At 47.5% G+C, this 22,395-nt stretch overlaps 2 protein-coding genes across 6 annotated transcripts; one reads left to right on the top strand and one right to left on the bottom strand.

The window, feature by feature from the left end:
- Nucleotides 1-285: 285 nt before the first annotated feature.
- On the bottom strand, nucleotides 286-6,255 carry LOC108032980 (peptide transporter family 1). Of its 2 annotated transcripts, none has more exons than XM_017107054.3 (4): nucleotides 5,909-6,255; nucleotides 2,696-2,780; nucleotides 2,404-2,632; nucleotides 286-2,334 (listed from the first exon to the last, which is right to left on the bottom strand). In XM_017107054.3, exons 1-4 carry the CDS (start codon nucleotides 5,969-5,971, stop codon nucleotides 486-488), a joined length of 2,226 nt encoding a protein of 741 aa, XP_016962543.1. In that variant the 5' UTR covers nucleotides 5,972-6,255; the 3' UTR covers nucleotides 286-485. The 2 variants fall into 2 exon arrangements, with proteins under 2 accessions (XP_016962543.1, XP_016962544.1); XM_017107055.3 differs by lacking the exon at nucleotides 5,909-6,255 and adding an exon at nucleotides 3,781-3,965.
- A 5,025-nt stretch (nucleotides 6,256-11,280) lies between these two features.
- LOC108032977 (peptide transporter family 1) lies at nucleotides 11,281-20,634 on the top strand. Of its 4 annotated transcripts, XM_044092827.2 has the most exons (7): nucleotides 11,281-11,434; nucleotides 12,176-12,234; nucleotides 15,682-16,067; nucleotides 16,142-16,220; nucleotides 16,284-17,287; nucleotides 18,854-19,061; nucleotides 19,795-20,634. In XM_044092827.2, the coding sequence occupies exons 2-7, from the start codon at nucleotides 12,207-12,209 to the stop codon at nucleotides 20,550-20,552; spliced, it is 2,463 nt and encodes an 820-aa protein (XP_043948762.1). In that variant the 5' UTR covers nucleotides 11,281-11,434; nucleotides 12,176-12,206; the 3' UTR covers nucleotides 20,553-20,634. The 4 variants fall into 4 exon arrangements, with proteins under 4 accessions (XP_043948762.1, XP_016962541.1, XP_043948761.1 ...); XM_017107052.3 differs by lacking the exons at nucleotides 18,854-19,061; nucleotides 19,795-20,634 and adding an exon at nucleotides 17,451-18,674 and having other exon boundaries at nucleotides 11,282-11,434; XM_044092826.2 differs by lacking the exons at nucleotides 18,854-19,061; nucleotides 19,795-20,634 and adding an exon at nucleotides 17,451-18,674 and having other exon boundaries at nucleotides 11,289-11,394.
- Nucleotides 20,635-22,395: the final 1,761 nt, after the last annotated feature.

Below are 22,395 nucleotides of genomic sequence, written 5' to 3' on the forward strand. Positions count from 1 at the left end.
TTTTAATGTTCAGCTTCAATGATACAGGTTCTATCAGATTCAGCGCACTACAGATGCAGGCCACCACTGTATCTTTTTCCAGCGGGGTGGCAGCGCCGGCCAACTGCAGTTCGTTAGCTCGAACATAACAGCGGCTGACTAACAGCAAATGTTAAGCCCATTTCAAATCAAACTGTAACTGTACCTATGAGATAGAAAATCGTATCTTTGAAGTGCAACAATATCGTAAAGGTTTTTTACACTTTTTGATCCTACAATCCTATTAGTAAATACTCAAACATCATGTATGATAAAACGTATAAAATGTATTTACAAAACAATAGGTAAAAAATGCGTACACACAATACTCGTTTAAAACGAACGTATTTACAGCCGACTATGAATATAAATGCGAACAGATAAAATAAATACAAGACTTGACTACGACTAAATGCGAGTACGGGCGACGAAATATGGACTTGCTTCTTGCTCTGTAAGTACGGACCTCAGGCCTCCGAGAAATCGTTCTCGTAGGCGTGATTGCGATAGGCCCCGTAGCCCGGATCCGCCTCCATGCCGCCGGCTCTTCGCTGCGCATGCTGGATGGCAACTGCCTGGGGCTTCGTCTGCATTACATCCTCAACCGCCGGATCGTCGTCCTCCTCGTGGTCCTCGGACTGATCCTTGTACTGGTAGCTGCGGGCCAGCCACAGGAAGATGAGCATGTCCACCAGCATGAGGCTGGCGAAGAGGGTGAACTCCCCGGACTGGGAGCTGGTGAACTTGAACTCGGCTATCACCACCACGATCATGTTGCCAATGGCCACCGAGAGCAGCCAGCAGGCCTGCAGGACGCTCTTCATGCTGGGCGGCGACTGGGAGTAGGAGAACTCCAGGCCCGTCACCGAGAACATCACCTCGGCCGCCGTCATCACCACAATTTGGGGCAGCTGCCACAGAATGGACACGGCACTGGGGGGCAGCACCTCGACCAGATTGTATTTGTAGCCATCGCGCGCGCTTCCCGCCACCAGGAGGCTGTAGAGTCCTCCGCCCTTGGCCTCGAAGCTGGCCACCTTCTGGCCATTGATGTTGACCTGCGAGGAGCCAGCTGCGATCCTGTACAGCTGCGAAGCATTGCGCGTGTCCAGGGAGATGGGTGTCTCCGGGGTGCCAGCCGACTCGGTGGACAGCAGGACGGGCCCCTCGCCCTCGGGGGTGTTCAGCAAGGCCCGCACCGAGGAGCGACTGCTGTCAGCGGAGGCCATTTCCAGACCGTCGGCAAACTCCACCAGCTTGTCCTGGGCCAGGAAGTAGCCCACCGACTTGCCCGGCTGCAAGCGCAACTTGCCACTGATGGCGGCGCACTCTCCGGAGGCGGGCTGAGCCTTAAATGCGTACTCCTGGGACTCGGCCAGACGGACCTCCAGATCCTGCCACATGCCCAGTGGCTCTATATGCTGTGGCGAGCCCGTCATCCGCGCCGCTTCGCTCGACAGGTCATAGCGACACGGCATGCCATTGTATATCCGCAGGTGGGCGACATCCGGTTCCGAGGGCGTGGCCCCAAAGACAGCCTGCTCCATCTTCATCTCCAGAGCCGCTGACAGGAAGAAGCCCAGGGCAGCCAGTAGCAGGCCAATGGTCAGCTTTTGCAGGGGCCTCCTAATACCACAACGTCGCAGTATGGGGTAAATGATGTAGTCGAAGAGCGGCAGGAATCCCAGGATGAGCAGGGGGTTGACCACCTGCATCTGGTCGGGTTTGATCTGGAAACCGAGCACCATGCCGTCCATCCTGGTGGCCTGGAAGGTCCAGCGCGAGCCCTGCTGATCGAAGAGGGCCCAGAAGACGGGGAAGGGCAGGAAGAGGCGCAGGATCCTGCCCAGGCACTTGGTCTCCCGCACCAGCTTGGCACCCACCGTCGGCTTGGCGTAGTCCAGGAAGCTCTCCATCGGCTCCGAGTGCCTCCGTTTCTGCCAGCCCCTAAAGGCATCCGCAATGCAGCGCGACACCCCGAAGATCATGTTGCCCGCCGGCGGCTGACACCTGTACAAACGCTTGCCGGCCATGAAGATCACCACCGAGATGATCATCAGGATGGCGGGCACGCCGAAGGCCAGCGAGAAGCAGTCCTGATCCCCGAAGCAGTGGACATCGGCCCTCAGGATCGGGGTGAAGGTGGTCGAGATCAGGGAGCCCGCGTTGATGGCAAAGTAGAACAGCGAGAAGAACTTGGCCAGCTGGAGGCTCTGGGCGGGCAGCGAGAACTGGTCGCCACCAAAGGCCGACACACAGGGCTTGATGCCGCCAGTTCCGATGGCTATGAGCAGGAGTCCCACAACAGTCACAGCCCTGAGAAGGGATTAAATGAGATATCAACCATCTTCTACTTCTACTTCATAATCCCAAATGGCTACGAACTTGGTTGGCATGCCCGTGAGCGGAACGGCGCCAAAGGACACCACCATGGCTCCCAGGCTGTAGACCAGCGACAGATACAATATGGTCTTGTACTTTCCCAGCCAGCCGTCGGCTACCAGAGCGCCGATCAGGGGGAAGATGTAGACCAGCATGGTGAAGGTGTGGAAGAGCACCGTGGCGGTCTCCTCATTGTAGCCCAGCTTGTTGGTGAGATACAACACCAGAATGGCTGGAAGATACAAGGTTTGTAAGATACTTTTCGAATAGAGGGGTAATCCCACAAACTACTCACTTCGCATTCCATAGTAGTTGAACCTCTCGCAGAACTCATTGCTGATGATGAAGGCCACCGACTTGGGATAGGGAATGGTGGGAGCCTATGGGAGCAGAGAAAGGCGACATGGTCATTAAAACTATCCAATAGTCTTATCAGATCCCAACGCTATCTTCCCCCCAGAAATCCCTACAACGCGCAAAGCCAAAAAGATAGTTCTCGGGCTTAAGTGCATATGGGATCTCGCAGACATTCCATCGTCTCGGGTGAAAAGTCAGAAAAACTTTCTACTCGCCGCCACTTAACTTTGTTTCAATGCTCAAAATGGCTTTGTGTCAACTTCTGTGGGTTCCCTGACAAAGGGGCTCTTCATAAATTAACTCTTTTATGAAGGGTCTCCTAGCGCTTGTAACTATTAATCTGTTTATAATAGTCTCAAAATTATGGGTGACTTTTAGGAGTGACTGGGAGAAACGTTCTTTTGATGGAAACAAATGTATTGTTGAGTACTGCTAAAATGTTGTACGGTTTTACGTAGCTTGTACAATGGAAAGGTATTATATTATTTCATTGCTGCAATGTCACTGGATGAGTTAGGGAGTAGGGTATATCGGTTGAAACGTTAAATATAGAACACAGTACAGGTAGTTAAGTAAAACAGTAAGAATTGTTATTTATATTAGAGAAGAATGACTAATTCTTCGGGGGAACTCTTATACGATCTCAAGTGACCCCGGCTTGGGGGAACTTTTGGAGGTTAATAGGGTACTTCTGGGTTCCTATAACCCTTATCTCTTCGGGGTTTCTAACCCTGCTCTCGTGGTAATGTCGTCACTCCGTCTCGTTTTCATTTTGGCTTTCGTTTTTACCTATTTGTTTTGCTTTGCTGGGCGTTTTAATTTATAGCTTGCGGCTTTTTGTTTTGGTTTGCCGCCTCTCTTGGCCAAGGTGAGCAACGAAATGCAAACGGGTTTCTCCAGCCAGGCCAGCTCCAGCGCCAGTGGGTCATCCATTGATGATTGAGAATTCTACGCACACCATGGCCTAGGCCGCCGGCCTCCGCTCCCCAGCGCTCCTCGCTCCTCGCGCCTCGGAAGACTCACCGTTGCTGATCTGCGATTCTCCGCGCCGGCCACTGCCATAGCTGGCTTTACGTAACGCTCGCTTTACCAGGGGGCCTCTCCGATTTGGCTCTGACTTGGTCTCAAATCTGGACAGATTCTGGATCTTGGGATCTGGAGCTGCCGTCCGGCGGTGACAACGTTCGGTATCGAACTAAAGAACTCTCCGGCGCTGGGCCCGAGCTTTAAAGTTCGATTTGCCACCCGTCTTTCTTCTCGCCTTTCTCCCGCCCACTGCCACGCCCCCCGCCCGGCTGTAACAGTTGTTGGGCGTGAATAAATTAGCAAACAATATGAAATCTTTGGAGAGGGGAAAGGGTCGGGCCCGAGCGGAAGCCATGGGGCTGTGGGGGGCTCCAGCAGAAGACGGCGGGATCAAATCTACAGCTGCTAGTCTCAGAGGTGTCTAGGAGGTTATCGTCGGGAGTGCTTGGGAATTCTGATCACAATGCGAGAGGTAAATGCATTCGCGTGCCGACCAGCGAAGTTGGTCTCTGTCGATCTTTATAGCAGGGGCATACTGGAAACTCCAGCCATGGGTCTTAATAGATCTGTGGAACCATAAGGGCTTAAGGTATTTTTTCTAGCAATATAAATTATGAGTTTAGTAAGCTCACACTAAAGAATGTGTAATGATATCACGCGATAAATTAATTACAATCAAATTGGTTTTACAATTGTTTCATTAAGCTTCATTATGATTGATTATACGTTGTGGTTGACAGACGACCACTAACACAGAGATATACTAATGAAGCCAGGTTGCTCATACCCCTCAGAGCTCTTCGATTCTGTTTTGATTCCGACACTCGCAACTAATTAAATCAATTCGCGGGCAATAAAAGGATCTTGATTTGGCTTGCCTTTCGGGTGACACACATTTCTCGATCACGGGGCGCTCAAGGTCGACTGCGCTGCCCTGGCGATCAGCAGCCTTGGGGCCAGAAGAAGCCGCGGGAAAGTGTGGCTAGAGCGCAGAAAGGGCGGCGAAAGAGCGGCCGAAGAAAAGTCATTGGAACTTGGCGAGTGCGCAGCTTCTTTTCCCATTTTCTTTTTCTCGGCCGACTATTGCAAGTACACTAATGTGTGTGCCTTTGTGTGCACTGTACTTTCTCAATTGCCAACTGAAAGTGATAAGTACAGTGTGGCGTTCTCCGCTCTCTACGCTGCTCACACCGGGAGAAAAGTGGGTACGATAGGGTGGTGGATTTCAAGACCTCGAATATTATTATCACTATAACCAAGCAGTGAAGCTGTAAAATGTAATCATTTCTATAGATTTATAAGATGGTACATTTAAAGGTCTTAAGTACGTACTGTTATCATAACATTGAACCGAAAAATCAGTAAAATTGTATAATATTTATGGATAAGCTGGTGGGTTTAAAGTTCTTAAATGCTATTACCTAATCAATCAAACTGTAAAAGGTGGTACATTTAAAGATCTTAAGTACATATTAATTTCAGAAATCAAACCAAACAGTAAAATATAGTAATTTATAATATAACTTATGTATAAGATGTGGTTAAACTTAAAAATCTTGTATACTATTATGGCAATATCAAAACAAACAGCAAAATGTTATAATATTTATGGATATGATATGGTTAAACTTAAAAATCTTTAATATTATTAGCATATTATGGAACCAATCAAACAGTATAATTTAATAATATTTAATATGCTGATAAATTTAAAAATATTTAATGTTTTTAATCACTTATCAAATCAAACTGTAAAATTTTAATAATTTTAATTGTTTTTATAAGGTTGGAAAATTAACTATCTTAAATACTTATTATCATTGCAGTCAAACAGTAAAAAGTAATAATATTAAAGATAATAAATTTAAAGATCTTTAATATTTTTCCAGTAATATCAAATCAATAAAACAGTACAAATATTTAAGATAAAAAAATAGTTTGGTTTTGAACACAGATCTCTAATACTCTATCCTCTTTTGCTATATTTTATGAGACCCAATAGACTGCATCATTCTTTTTTCTTCCCGTGCACTTTCTGCTCCTCTTTCTCCTCCCGATTTCTTCTGCCCTTTTTGGGCATTCCGTTTACCGTTGGCTAGCCACCTTAACCCTTGCGGCCACTTACCGCAACTGGGGGAACGGGCTCCTCCTTGCGTCCGTTTTTACCGTTGCTCATTTCCTTGGCCATCTTGGCGTTGGCCTGGCTTCGGTCTCGCCTGCCCTTTAATTGCTCTTTAATGAGTTTCGCCCAAGAGTCGCTTTGGAATTTTATCGAAGTACCCCCGAAAAACACGGAGAAACACACGCACACGTTTTGACAAAAAGGTTTTTGCACTGATTTCGGATGGCCAACGACAAAAAACGAGGTTTAACAACAGTACAAAAAGCAGGTGGGCGCAGGGGCCTCTGCGGTGGGGGGCGGCTGTGCAGGTGATCACCACGTTGACGCCGCAGAACGAGCGTCGTCGCTGGCCGCCGATAAATGATGCTCTGTCCACTTGCAAGCTGCGCTTTTAAGCCGAGGCGCAGCCGCAGTCGCCGCCGGCAGCGCGGTCGGCAGGCAAACAGAAAAAAAAGCACACTCAGAAGCCGAGCAAGAACAAAAATCAAATTAAATATTTAGATAAACAGGTGGTTGGGCTGGAGGGGGTGGGGCTGGGGCTGGGGGAGGTGCTGGCGGAGGTGGAGGTGGGGAGAGCCAGAACCAACTAAGCTTTAAGCTGCGCTCTCCACACACAGAGAAATGTAGCGAAATAAGTTAAGATCAAAGATATCATAACTTAAAAATTATACAGAAATACGTTTAAAAATTTGTACTAAATAGAATTCTTAAAAGATAAATAGAAATTTATATTTCTATTTTTATAGTTGTAACTTTGTATATAATTATAATATTTTTAAATAGCTCATTGGTGAAGACAAACTTATGACTAACTCAAATTGAAAACCATTGAAAAACATCTTTCGAGTTCTTAAAAAAAGGTGAAGATAACTTTAAGCACTGTACAAGATAGCAGGCTAAAAAAATAAAGAGAAACACATTTGAAAACTGGGACTAAATATAAAGCTTAGGAAAAAAAGAGTTATATACTTAAAAATTGTTTCTAAGTAGCACGATTAACAAATAAAGAGAAATTAATTTAAAAATTTGTACTAATTAGCAAGCTTACAAAATTAAGAAAAATACATTAAAATATTGTATCAAATAGTAAGCCTTATAAATAAAGAGAAATACAGTTATAAATGTGTACTAAATAGCAAGCTTAAAAAAAAGAGAAATACATTTAAAAATTGGTACTAAATACTAACCTAATAAATGAAGAGAAATACATTTAAAAATGTGTAATAAATAGCAAGCCTAAAAAAGAGAAAAAATTTTGTTTAATTTGCACTAAATAGCAAGCCTAAAAAATAAAGAGAAATACGTTTAAAATATTTTTTACTTAACTGCAGGCCTAATAAAATAGAGAAAAATACGTTTAAAAATGTATACTAAACAGAAAACAATTGTTTTATAACTAAATCTGTGTTTTTTAATGTTCAATTAAATATCTCATCAGGAAAGTCACACGAATACACATAAAGTTAACTTATATTGTAAAACCAGTTGCAAGAAAATGTAATTCTTAAAAAAACAAAATTTATGTGAAGATATATTATAATTTTCCATTTAAATTCTTCGGAATCCTCCACATAACTACTTTTTATTTCCCGTGTATCTCCAACCCTCTCTCTCTCTTCTCTCAGAGATCACTGCAGCTGCAGCGTCGTTCTTCAGTTTATTATTATGGGGGTGTTCCCACCTCCGCCTCTCTTTCATGGAAAGCTCTTGGCAGTCAAGTTCAATGCTGTTGGGTGACGACTCTCTGAATTAGTGGTACCGCGCGGACTAGCATTATCGCTGGGAGTCCCATAATTGGATCGGAAACAGATGTACTGGTAGTGTTTTTATCCCCAAGTTTTTCCAGTAGGCCTGCGGCAAATGTATCCTTATCTTGGGATACAATGCACCCAGAGAATGTTAGCTTATCAGGGGATAGGGTTTACCAGAAGAATGTTATGTGCAGCACTCATATCAGAGTGTTGTTTCAACTGTTTGGGTCTTGGTATGGGAAGCTACAAAGCTTATGAAGGTGGTTTTGAGCAGTTCAATTTATTCTTATCTTTGATTGAGTTTGAGCTTTTTAACTTTTTTAGAACCAAAAAAAACAAAGAATCTGAACTCCCAGTTTTTATAGATGGTATGCTATGCTTCTAGCTAAGGCACTTCATTTTTAAGTGATCTGTTTTCCTTGGATCTCTCCTTTCCTATGATATTATAAAGCCTATGTGCCTATTAGGTACCTTATCTTCTGGTTATCCCCTTCGCCTGCTTTAAGACTGAGCTAATAAACCGATAGCTCCGGACCGATCTTATCTAGTTCCGATCCTGTTCCTTCCAAGCATCGGACCCCTGGCCGTGCTAGTGGTCGAGTGCCAAGTGCCTGTTATCTGTGTTTGTTTTCTTTACGGCTTTGAGTAATTTGTGGGACTTTCCCAGGCCACCATAAATCTATCCGGCTGTAAAGATTTACGATCCGCATTAGCAATTGCTTCGCCCCGAGATTACTGAGGTTTTTCGCGAGAATGTAGGACTGCGGAGCGCCGCGGTATATCACTAGGCCGGGGCAGTATTCGTGTGCGCAAGTGTGTCAAAAAACGCCAGCTTCCTATATACTTGGCATCGGACTCACCTCCTCCAAGTCAAAGGCCTCATGGGGGCTGTAGTGCACGTGACGGGGCCGATCTTCCCGTGTTCGAGGGCGGCCAAAGTGCCGAACTGCAAGGAACTATCGGTGTAATATTATGGGGACTGGAGTTTGATAACCTACTTCGACCGAACTCAGAGCCGGCCATGAGGCGACTCAGATCGCAGCTGGAGCTGCCCGGGGAACTGGAACTGCCGTAAGTCTCGGGATGCCGCTGCCTGCGGAACATTTTTGAACTAAAGTGGGCACTTCTGACAGCCCAGACTAAGGAAGGGGATACAAATATTTAGGTCCAAGCGCTTGGCAAGGGTAAGTTTACTTTGCTATTAAAAAACCATTATAATGCCTTGATAAATCTGCCATTTGAGGGATTGCTTTCCAGCCAAAAGAAGTAATCATCATTATACGAGTATCTGCGTGCGAATGCAATCAATTGAGCAAACACTTGACCAGCTATCAGCCTCGATATAGGGGTCGACTTCGGTGGCACAAGTGCCCTTATCTGCGCCCCTTGAGACACGGATCCATCGATCGATCGAGTATCTGCGCCTGAGTATCTGCCTATCTGAGGCAAGGACATCGGCTGGCAATATCTTGGCTTCGCCCCGCGTTTATGGCCCCGGTTACTTAATCGGCGCAAAGTGCGATTTGGCCAGCTCGTGCTGGGCCCGGCGATTAGCCCACCGATCTAATCGAGGAGAAGCTATCGCCACCTGGTTGATAAGGCCTCCGCCGGGATGCCCAGGAGCAGCAAGAGTTTGCACACCCAGTTTCCCGGTGCTCATAGATGGTGCGATCGCTGTGTCTGACAACACGCAAGCCGATCGATCGCCACAACGTCTTGATGGCTCTAATTAAGTGTTACTCAATCGACGGCATAGCTGGCATTATGCCGACCAGACAGCATGCAATCTCCAGCCAAGTGACAATCGTAAAATCGAGAGCAAGAGGCAAAACAAAAAGTTCACTTGTCGCACAGTCAGGGCCCGCGTTGAGCAATAATGGCTAACAATAACAATAATAGTGTCGGCTATGGGCTACGGGCTACGGGCTACGGGCTACGGGCTATCGGGAATCGGCCGATTGGCTATGGCCAATAGATGTTTATACTTGTTTCTGGGCATGGCTTTAATGATAGGCGGCCATAAATACTATTCGCAGCTATCGACGCAGCGATTAAGTTCATAAAACAAAAACGCCACAAGTTTTGCGACCACCACCTCCGATTAGGTGCCAGTCAATGGCGGTGGCACAAAGGGGGCTAAAACCACAGGGGCTTTGGGTCGGAAACTCCATATCCAAGTGGGCAGGACGAGGAATCCAGCGATGAGGGTGGAAACCCCTAAGAAAATAAATTACACTCTATACTTTGACTGCTAATTAGTGTATCTAACACTTATTCTTAGTTTGTTCTTAGTTTTAAATAAATACCACATTTTTAAGAAAATCCGGGAATAATTATAAATTATCACACAAATACCATTTATAATCCATAAAAAGCTATCATTTAAGAACTAATATAGGTAATTTCCAGATATCTCCCCTTCTTCTTACAAGCCCATAAATGTTCTAAAAAATTATTATTATAACTACTCAATGGCTTTCTAATAGCACATTTTCCCATTACCATTATTTAAAGGGCTTAATATAATTTATGGTAGTGCCTCCAAAATAATGCCAATCATCTGGGTCTTAGGGTTTCTTATTTACACTCCTTAAAGTGTGGAAAAGGAAAGTCATTTAGCTCGTTATTTGCCAGTCATGACCATTAAAGACTGCACTTGGAGTACTTTTAATTCCTTGAACAAGAAATGGTTAACTGGTAACTTGTTGATCAATGTTTTAGGCTAATCAGTCAACAATTGGGTCACTGAAGGTGACTGCTGAGCGATTAACCCGCCGTTTAAATGATGAAAGCTGGAGAAACTGACCTTGCACATCCCCAACTCCGACTTTTTCACATTCAAAACTCCCCTGACTGGCATTATCTTCTCCACTTTGCCGTATTATCAGCCCGCAGACGTAGTGGCTCCTTGAGTTATTATCTACGCACCGCACACAGAAGACTTCTCTTCGATCCATGACTTATGGCGAGTAGGGGTGGGAAGCTCCCATTCCACAGATCTGCAAGTAATGCCCGGAGATAACCGCCGGGCGTTGAAAATATTTAGCTAATGACTGGGCGCAATCTGCACCAAGCCAAAGGCTTATGACAGACGGGGCGTGGCAGGTGTGATAAGCGCAGCCCGCAAACGCAGTTGGCAGAGCAATTGTGATGGACTACGATGATCTGGTATTGACAGGTGGAAGGGAAGGGGTTCCCAAGGGAAGGGGTTACCAAGGGAAGGGGTTAGCTAGAGAAGGGGTTACCAAGGGAAGGGGTTAGCTAGAGAAGGGGTTACCAAGGGAAGGGGTGACTGAGGGAAGCGGTGACCGAGGGAAGCGGTTACCACAAGAAGGGGTGACCAAGGGAAGGGGCTTATTTCGACAGGTCATAAATAACCCGCGCGAGAGCCACTGCGACTTCATTCACTGTGGGTAAGCGAACACCGGGCCGTAAATACCTCCACTCGGCCGTCGATAACACTGCGATTAGGGTTATCATTATGTAGTTTTAACGCTTTTTGTCATCCTTCGACGCGGGCAGTGGCAGCGACGCCGGCCGAGGCAGAGCACGCGCGCAGTCGCAGCGGGCAGAGCTGCGCAACAGCATAACCGTTAACGGCTTCTTGGCAAAGCTCGTCGCCGGTCTCCACTTCAGTCTGAGGCTGTTGATCGCCGCCAGCGGACGTGGTCGCTCAAGCCAACTCTGCTCCCGAACCGCTCCCAAACCGATTCCCAACCGCTTCCAAACCGATCCGACGTGCGTTCTTTATTTTTTTGCAGTTGTTAAATGTTTTAATGTGAGTTACGAGTGCGCGTCATGCAATGAACAATAAAGCAATAACGATCCCGCAGATAACTTGCCGAGAGAACACAGAAACAGACAATAAAGAGCAAAACTAAAATAAATAAAAAAATAAAATAAAAAAATAAAAATAACAAAAATTAAAGGAAATAAAAAGTTTGAAAAATACTTCTAAAATTGAAAATTCCCAAAACCAAATTAGAGAAGTTTTGTAACAAGAATTTTTTAATAAAGGATGGATTTGAAAATGTTAAATATAAAGATTACTTCCTTATGTTATCTTTGCTAAAAACGCTAGGTTATTTTTTAGCCATGGGCTATTAATTCATATTTCCCAGTTCCCAGTATTTCCCATTTGAAATCCATTAATAACCCATTAGGCATCAATTGAGATCATAGTTCTTCTGCTTGATAAGAGCATATTCCCCCAGTTGTTAGATCAAGTTTATTATTCTGCCTTGGCAATTGCTTAGTCAGAATTCAAGACTAACTATATTCCTTGCCAAAAGTACTGTCAACATTTTCTTGATCCCCGATTTGTGGGCTCATTGAACTGCATTCGTGGCTCATTACTTTTTAGCTGTTGCTGTTCTGCTGTCTCTCGATGTAAATAAAAAACAAACGTGTTCCCTTTTTATGAAAAAGAAAGCTCGGGCTTATGCAACACGTCCTACATATGACACACGTACAACGCAACGATTTTTAAGTAAATGCCTTATTTCTCTTCGATTTCAAGTGACGCGCAACGGATGTGAAGCGATCCACGGATGCCCAACATGACGGATAAGGAAAATGGTATTGCTGATCTCAAAAACCTAACTGCGTAATTATAGTTTTTACAGCGGGGTGGTAATTAAACGGAGCACTGAGCCGACACTTAGGGTCTATATTTTCGAGGTACCACATGGAGGCTATAGTCAGTATACCATAGATGACATTCCCTGACGCAATTTAACTGCGTTTTATATTAATTGATTTCGTGTCTGCGATCCATGGGCTGTGAGTGGGAATATTTCTTTTTAATTCAAGCCGAAATTAGGCCTTGAGTCAGCCCTCCCTACTAAGAAATATATACCGGATTACGGCGGCACTTTTACTTAATTTATGGCTGGCCTTTTCCCGAATATGGGCCGTTGGGTAACGTTCGAGCTGTAAAGATTAGCGGAATACCTGGGGACACTTATTGGCATTAGTGACAGGCCGGAGGAGCGATTCGCAGAGCCACCAAGAGGTGAGCAGTCCGCAAATCTAATCGCTGCGATAAGGGACTTCCAGTTCGAGTGGCTTGCCCCGGGCTTTTGGCCACTTGAACGGCTCCACCGGCACCACCGGCACCACCCCGGCCAGGCCCAAAGGCGATGGCCGAAAAAAGAACTGCCAAACTTGGCCAATTGGCACGGACAGACCTTGCCCATACGGACAGCGCAAAACTTGCCTGCCTACATTGTACATTTTCTAATTTGTGTCATTGTGTGCCTGCACTTCAATGCCAGCCGCCGGCCTCATTTGCATATTCGTCGACAACAAGCCAGCAGCAATGACAACACCGTGGGATTGGGATTCCGATTCCGATTCCGATGGCGACTGCGATTTGTTTGGTATTCCCCAGGCCAGCACATGAGCTGGCAGCTGCCTGTACCTAGTGCAAGCGCCCGCAATTAGTGGGTAATTCGACTACTCAGCCATTGGTATTCAGCACTTGGTGTATGGCACATGGTTGCTCACTTTCGGGACAGAGCCGAATACCAAACTCCGAAATTGCCCGGGGCGGCGTCGCTATCGTGGGCCTTAATTGCCACTCCGAGCGGAACAAGACAATCACTACCGAAAGCACCCACTTATCTGGCACCAGCGCCCTCGCCGACAACTTCCATTGAATAATTCTGTTTCTTGAACGCCAACAAAAACCACAAACATTTGCAATTAAAACTGGGCCGAAGCCCCCTTTGCGCCGCCTGCCAGGCCGCCCTCGACCTAATCGCTTGTAAATCAGTTGGATCCGGGCGCAGCTCGGGTGGATACCCTGGGGCTAGATGCTCTCCACGGCGATTACGATATTGGGTCGGCGCTGAATTTACAACCGGTTCGATGGGCAATCGGCGAGCCATACGAGCACTGCGATAAGGTCCTCGTCTCCCGCCCGGTCCGATCTGCCGTGTCATCCAAGAGCCACTCGAACAGGCACGTACGCACGGGCTGGGTCCTCATTCAGGTGGGGATCTTACTGCAAAGATCCCACTCAAGACCTCTTCAATTTTGCAAATCCTTTTATCGTACTATGTGGATACGGCATTTAGGTGTATAACTTCCTTTTCTTTGATGTCCTGTTCCATATCTTCATAGCTGTCTATCTATTAATCTTATTAATCTTGTTTTGCCATTTCCATTCTGTTGGAAAGCACAAAGATATTTAAGTATGTATCTATCTATCTGTTATCCTTATATCTCTTCTCTTCCATATCTTCATGGACTGTCTATCTATTAATGTACTTATCCTCTGGTAAATCGCCAAGATATTTATTTTTATATCCATCTTTTTGTTATCCTTATATCTTTTCTCTCCGAAATCTTTTTATTGTCCGGTATAGGAGATACTCTATGAAACCTATGCATTTCCTAATATAACTTCTTACCCTTCAATCTACCTATAAAATGCCTCGTAATTCCATATCTTTCGTAGTAACTGTCTTGATATATTAATCTCTTAATATTAACTAAATTAAAATTATTTTAATAATTGAAAGTATATTAATGTATATCCTCGAATTCCTCTTATTATATTGTATTGATAATCCAAAAAATGAAACTTTCCTAATATAACTTCGCAAACTACCTATAAAATCTGTCAGTATTTGAAATCTTCACTAAGTGCTTCAATGGTTTTCTATTAATCTTGAATTAAACACCAAATTAAAAGCCTATCCACATTCGAAGCCAGAGATATTTCTTTGAGCATCCACCCATCTATCATCCGTCAAACTATGCGTAACAATATAATTACCTTTAAAAGCAATCAATATACTTCCCCATCTCCCGAACCCTAAAAGCTTTTCAAGAGAAATCTTGAGAAAGTGAAACTGAGAACACTTTCTCCGCACTCCTCCCCGACTCTTTGCAACTCGCGACCCACCGGGCTTATCTTATTATTTATAGAAAAGGCCTCGTTATATTCGTTCCTCAATTACCTTGCTGTAAATTCCGGGCCATTGGTCACTTGTGACTCCCCGTATCGCTCGATCGCCGGGCACTCCTGTTCGGGGCTCCAACCAAATCTCCTGGGCGACACTGACACAGATCCCTGGTAGTGCTGGCGACTGGGGATGAATGAATGAGTGGAGGTGAGTGCCGGCCTGGCCACCAAAGCGGGTCAATGCTGTACACGTCTGGCACTCGTACCTGTGTTTCCCGGCGATAAGGCCTTTATGTTAATGGATGTTTGATGTGGAGTGCTGTGCGTGCAATAGCATTGTTGCCACGGTTTATGGTGCCATGTGATGGCTTCATTGCTGCCCCGACTGGCGGCCATAAACGCTGATAAGGCATCGATGGATTAGCCACGGGCCACGAGCCACGAACCGATTCTGGATACAGCGCCCAGATAAGGCCCATTCACAGGCCACAGTCGTTGGGGACTTTCCCAGTTGACTTCCTGAACCATTGCACACCGATCCAGACCCAGAGCCAGGTGCAGTTGCTCGCACATGGCCATGACCATGGCCCGCTGCAATTGGAGATGACCATTTAAGCCCCGCCAGACATTCAGACGCAGCATCGTCGGCGATCAGCATGTGGTTTATGGAGTGAAAAGCCATGCTCTCCGACGGGCTGTCAAAGTAGTGCGGAGCCGATCCCCGAGAGAGCTATCTTTCCCGGCCGGGGCTATCTGCCTGGCAGTGTCGTAAAGCACGTAAACGCTCAGCGGCTGATGCTAATGCGGCTAAATTTATGCCGGGGCACCGGATTCACACGCCCACGGGCGAGGCAAAGGCCTGGCCAAATATAGAGCAGTCCTTATCTGCGCCGGAGGTTTCAAGCACAAGGCCTCCAGTCTCGTTCTCGGTCTGGGTGTCGGTTTACCTGTTCTGATGAAATGCCGCCGATCCAACAGATCACCGGTTCATCTGTCCGAGCAGACGAGATGGAACGGCCGGCGGAGCAAGTACCCCTGCTCGGTGGGCTCTCCCAGCTTCCGCGTACTGGATTGCCCGTTCCTAAACCTGGTTTCCCTTCTCTCCTCCGCAGAAATACAGCCTGCGGCTGAGCCTGTGGCTGCACCAGCCTCTTCTGCTGCCGCAGAGAGTGCTCCTGCGAATCCCTCGCCGCGAGCCCTGGTCGTAGAAGACTCCACCCCAAGTGCCGGGCTCGCGGAAGACTCTAGCCCAAGTGCTGGGCTCGCGGAAGACTCTACCCCAAGTGTGGCGACCGTGGAAGACTCTACCCCGATTGCCGCCTTCGCAGAAAGTCAACCCGTCGTCGAGAGCAATGGCCGGGCATCGGTGGAGGCCAGGAAGCTGCCCGAAATTCAAGCGGAAGCGCAGAGGAATGGCAAGGAGCCCGAGAAGAACGGCAAGGAGCTGCAGGAGGCCGGTGACTTCAAGAACGTCTCCGAGGCTGAGGGTCAGCAGAAGGTAATTGATCCGTTGATCCTCCCTAGCCAGGCACGAACTAACCACGGCTCTACCCCCTCCATGGCTATCCCCAGAAACTGCCGTATCCCAAGTCCGTGTTCTTCATCATCAGCAACGAGTTCTGCGAGCGTTTCAACTACTACGGCATGCGAAGTGGGTGAATCCACAGGGATTCCTCGACTGCATCTCCACTAATCTCTGCCTTGTACCCCACAGCTGTTTTGGTCCTCTATCTGAGCCGCGCCCTGCACTATTCCGATGACACCGCCACCGTGGTCTTCCACGTCTTCACCATGTTTGTGTACTTCCTGTGCGTCTTCGGCGCCATCATTTCGGACTCCTGGCTGGGCAAATTCAAGACGATCCTGTACCTATCGCTGGTGTACATCTGCGGATCGGTGCTGCTGACCCTGGGCGCCATTGGACCCCTCAACCTGCCCGTGGAGACGTTCACGATGCTGGGCCTGGCGCTCATTGCCCTCGGATCGGGCGGCATAAAGCCGTGTGTGTCGGCCTTTGGCGGCGATCAGTTCAAGGTGCCGGAGCAGGTGAAGCAGATCACCTCGTTCTTCTCGCTCTTCTACTTCTCGATCAATGCCGGCTCGCTGATCTCCACCACCGTGACGCCCATTCTGCGCGAGGATGTGTCCTGCTTCAACGACATCAACTGCTATCCCCTGGCCTTCGGAGTGCCCGCCGTCCTCATGATCGTCTCGGTGATCATCTTCGTTCTGGGCAGATCCCTGTACAAGATGAAGCCGCCGGCAGGCAATATGGTGGTGCTGGTGAGCAGCACCATCTGGACGGCCATCACGACCAAGTGCAAGGAGAAGAAGACCAATCCGCGAGAGCACTGGCTGGACTACGCCGACGTCAAGTACGACCGCCAGTTGATCGACGACGTCAAGGTGCTGATGCGAGTGCTCTTCCTCTACCTGCCGCTGCCCGTGTTCTGGGCACTGTTCGACCAGCAGGGCTCACGCTGGACCTTCCAGGCCACCCGGATGGACGGCGATATGGGCACCTGGGACATCAAGCCCGACCAGCTGCAGGTGCTCAACCCGCTGCTCATCCTGCTCTTCATCCCCCTGTACGACGTGGCCTTCTATCCGGCCCTGCGGCTCGTGGGCATCAGCCGACCCCTGCAGAAGCTCACCATGGGCGGCATCCTGGCCGGCATTGCCTTCATCATATCCGGCGTGGTGGAGCTCAATCTGGAGGTGAGTTGCCGCTGAGTCTGGGGCCTAAGATAGAGTTAGTTGGGGTTCACTGGGTGGGCTCGGTGCTCCACCCGCCCGAAGGACATCGTGTACTGTACCGTATTTGCACCTGCACCTGCACTTTCCCCTCTCTCTCTCTCGTTGCACGCCTTGCTGTCGCTAGAAAACCTATCCCGACCTGCCCTACAGCCAGAACATCCAGCTGCGCATCTTCAACACGGACAACTGTGACTACACCTTCACGTCGAACCTGACGGGCGTGGAGAGCGTGACGGTGCCCCCGCTGAGTGCCTACACGAACAAGGACCTCCACGTCGGCCATTCTGTGGACCTGGTCTACTACCTGAACAGCACGAATCCGGACTGCACGATTAATGTGGCCGGGGAGAAGATTACCCTGAGCGAGAAGAAGGCCTGGTCGCTGTTCCTCAGTCCGGAGAATGCCACCACCACGCACTACTGGGAGGAGGACTTCGTGGACAAGCCCAGCGAGAGTCGTCCGCTCATCCGCAATGTGGCCAATTTGCCGCCGACGGACAGGATCACATGGCGCACTACAGGCAAGGATGAGGAGGTCTACAACGAACTGGCCGCCGAGACGAACCTGACGCGTGTGAATTCGGGGGAATACTACGTCATGGTAGGCGAAATGTGGGTGGGACGTTACCATGTCCACACTGGCGGAGTGTACACCCTGCTGATCAGCGATAAGCATGCGGGCAGTCTGGTGGAGATCACGGAGCCCAATTCGATGAACATCCTCTGGCTGGTGCCGCAGTACGTGATCATGACGCTGGGCGAGGTGATGTTCTCGGTGACGGGCCTGGAGTTCTCCTACGCCCAGGCGCCGCCCAGCATGAAGAGTGTCCTGCAGGCCTGCTGGCTGCTCACCGTGGCCTTTGGCAACGTCATCGTGGTCATCATCGCCGAGGCCGCGCTCTTCGACTCGCAGGCCAGCGAGTTCTTCCTGTTCGCCGGCCTCATGTTCGCCGACATGCTGATCTTCATGCTGATGGCCTACTACTATGTGCCCAATGACCCCAACAAGCTGGTGGAGGAGGCCCAGCCCCTGACGGTGGGCGATGCCAAGGCCGAGATCCCGCCCCTCGAGGGCGGCGTCGAGAACAAGGGCAAGGACATCGACGAGTAGACACGGTGGCCGTGCCCCCGATCCTGTCCAGCTCGCTCGCCTGCGTTGTGTATTATATGTATTTGTATGTGTATTTCTATCTGTATCTGTACTTGTAGATGTGTACTATATGTGTGAGTCCCCCCAGGGGCCCCTGTCCATTCCCGAGCTAGGTGTAAGTGAAGCCCCGACCGGGCGCTGTTGCATATGAGAAGACATCCATCTAGTTAATCTAATAAAAGAAAACCACTGATATAACCCGCTCGCTGTTCTTACTCCGCACTCTCTGTACGCTTTCTCTATCTGAACTCTCTGCCAAAACATCATTCCGGAGATTATAGTATCAAGATATCATAGAAGAGTGGAGAGCCGGCTGCTCTCCCGGGGGGGAGTGGCAAAGCACTTGGGAGCACCCTTACATCTTCCATCCCTTGCAGCACACGTACCCACTGATCCCCAGTGGAGGGAACACCCAGCTGCGGGTCTTCAGCGGCATTCCCGACTGCGAGTACCGCTTCAGCACGAACCTCGGAGCCCGCGAGAGCTTCACCCTGAAGGGTCTGGACTTCTACTACTCGGGCAGTGTGGCCACCAGCAGCGACGGAACCTTCAAGCTGACCTACTCCGTGGAGAGCCTGACCGAAGGTGAGTTACCGAAATCGATATTACCCAGAGCTTGTGAGGAAACTAGGCATTTTGACACCAACGGGCAGTCGTTTGGGATTAGTCTTTGGGGATTATACGAGTGACACCACAGACTGTGATTATTTCTCAGCTAATCTCTTTGAATGATATCAGGTGCCACCTCGGAAATAGCTAGGGATTTGGGATCACTAATAAGGTGTACTAAAAAATTACGTCGGTTGGTGTTTCACATTTTTGAGAAATAATGTTCAAGTATTTAATTAGGGATATTGTTGTTATTGTAGGAGATACAAATATTCAATTTAACATATTTAACAAATCTAAACTTGCATTATATATAATTCTTATAAAGATAAAGAAGCATAAATACATTTTTAGCTCTTGTAAAAATTAAAAAGAAATACAAAGATTTAACCCAAAAATAAGTTTCTTCTGGTTTTTCAATCGTAGTTTAGCCAAATCAAGGCGTACGGCTAAAAGATCGACTGTTTTGGGAAGCTTGTTTGATTTTCTATCGATCTTCATAACTTATTCAAAATAAGATAAAGTCTCCGGGCATCCCACTCATGGTTTTCCCTGGATTCATGGCCAAGCAATTTTTTGAGGTGTTTAAAGTTTGCTTTGCCATTTCTTCCTTGGCCTTCCTTACGTTAAGTTCTTTTAAGGAGTACTGAAATTTTTGGTGGACGATTCCCACAGTTGCTATATGAAGTATTACTCTTCTACACCCTAGGATGCACCACTCTGGAGGGCGGCACCCAGCAGCTGTACGAGGCCACCGCCCACTCGCTGTTCCTGCGTCCCTCCCATGCGATCGTCAAGTACTGGTACGAGGACGAGGTCCAGAAGTCCAATCGCTCGTGGGCCTTTGTGAGGACGCTGGCGAACCTGCTGGCCACCACCCGGGTGGTTTGGACAGAGGAGGGCGGGGAGAGCGCGTCCCTGGACCTGCCGGCCCGCAACCACGATCTCTACGAGCTGAACACCGGCGAGTACAGGGTCCAGGTGGCCGACCAGAATCTGACCCAGGTGCAGCTGCGTGCCGGCGGTGTGTACGCCCTGCTGGTGGGCCAGAGCCACGGCGCCTTCGTGTCCCGCCTGGTCGAGGTGACCAGCCCCAACTCGATGCACATGCTCTGGCTGGTGCCGCAGTACGTGGTGATGACGCTCGGCGAGGTGATGTTCTCGGTCACGGGCCTGGAGTTCTCCTACTCCCAGTCGCCGCCCAGCATGAAGAGCGTCCTGCAGGCCTGCTGGCTGCTCACGGTGGCCTTCGGCAACGTCATCGTGGTGGTGATCGCGGAGCTCAAGTTCTTCGACTCGCAGGCCAGCGAGTTCTTCCTCTTCGCCGGGCTCATGTTCGTCGACATGCTGGTCTTCATGTTCGTGGCCTACTACTACAAGCCCTACGATGAGGTGGCGGCCCTCACCGAGAGGATCCGGGCCAGACGCCGGAAGTGCGAGGATCCCAACCGGTTCAAGCGGGAATGAGAAGGTTTTGTGAAACTTCGTGGGTGTCCTTGTTGTGCTAGCTCCGTTTTGTGTACCCTCAATAAATATTCCCTAAAATACTGCAAAAAAAAACCGGTTTTTAATAATGGGGAAACTGTGGGTGTATTTTATGATTTTATTAATAATAATAAAAGCCTTGAATAACTTTAAATACTGTTTTATTTTGATTACTTTACAACACTGTTCTGATATATTCACAATAAAAGAGTGCGTCACATCTCAAAGAAATACCAAGAATCCAGAGTTTTATTAGCGTTAATTCCCTAAAATACTACATAATGAAATGTATTTTTAATAATTGGAAAAAATTATTTGTAATTTTATTTAAAATATTATTTTAGGAGAATGAATATCTAACGCGTTCAAAGTAGCTGAAATTCTGTTTTCTTTTAATTAATTTTACAACACTTTTCAGAAATGTTCATATCTCCAAGAAAATACCAAAAATCTAGAGTTTTATTAAATATCCCGCAGCCTCGAGGTAATTTTAGATAATCAAGTTGGCCTAAGCAAACTGGCAAGTCATTTGAAGCCATTTGAAAATTATTCCCCTTCAAGTCGGACGGGAAAAAGAAGACCCACCACAAGAGCAGGAGGGGGTTCCCAGTCAGGACAACAGGCCGGGGACTAGGGCTGCCCTGAGAGGCAGGAGAGTCCATCCGAAGGTCAAGGCCACTGAACAGGCTCCATCCGGGCATCCAAGTGTGATCCAATCCAGCAGCAGCAGCTGCTGCCTCTGTGGATCCCTGAAACTCACGTTTCGGGTAGGAGTCTCCCATCGGATCTTCGCTTCCGGGCTCTAGTGCTCTGTGCTTCGTTACCACCAGCTTCAGGGATGAATTCTTGAACGCCAGGCACTGCCCGCGGAAGGCCTTTGGCTATAGGTTATAACCTATGCGGGGTATTTTTTATAGGGTAATCAAAGGTCCTTCGCGGGCAGTCCCACATGTTGAAGGATTCATCCCTGGAGTTTGCACGGTGGGTCGAGGGATTGAGGCCCTCACCGGTGGTGTGGTAGGGGTCTCAGGACGAGCAAAGGAGTCCAGAGCTTTGGAGCCCGGAAGCACAGATCCGATGGGTGACATAGACCTGAAGCTAGAGTTTCTGAGACCCCCAGCGGCAGCAGCAGTTGCCACTGGATTGGATCGCATTTTGATGCTCGGGATCCAGTCCGGAGGCGAAGATCCCATGGGTGACATCGAACTGGAGTTGGAGACCGCTGCAGGTTCTACAGGATTAGATGGCTCCTTGCACAACGATCTTACCCTAGACACAATTTCAAGTCAATCACTTTAAATTTGATGTATATTTTGTAAAAAAAAAAACCAATATAACGTTTTAAAATTTATGAAGAATACAAATATTACTGTAATACAAAAATAAAAGTCTTGAAGACGTGCATAATTTTTCACTATTCTTATTAATTGCTAAACAAAAATGAAATATTTAATCTTTATATTTATACCAAATATTTATTATACTTTATTTTATCATTATAAAACAATTGAATTAGAATTTCGAAAAAGATAAACAAACTATTACAAGTAACATTTGCATTTTACAGTGTTTTGCTGCGTTTATTTATATCAAGAAGCATTTACTTTGATTTTGTGCACATAATTAAAATAAGAACAAACACTTAAGTACTCTATTAATATTATATTTTTTTATATTTGTAAGCAACAAACAAATTAAATTAATATTATCGAGCTAAAATTTAAATTCAAACCCCCGCGGCGTTGCCAGACCAGCGGCGAACTTAACAGCGTGCTGTTAGACGCACACTGTCACCTGACACTCGGCCATTTTTAGGCACTTTTGC

This window comes from Drosophila biarmipes, chromosome X, assembly GCF_025231255.1.
Source record: "Drosophila biarmipes strain raj3 chromosome X, RU_DBia_V1.1, whole genome shotgun sequence".
Lineage (NCBI taxonomy): Eukaryota > Metazoa > Arthropoda > Insecta > Diptera > Drosophilidae > Drosophila > Drosophila biarmipes.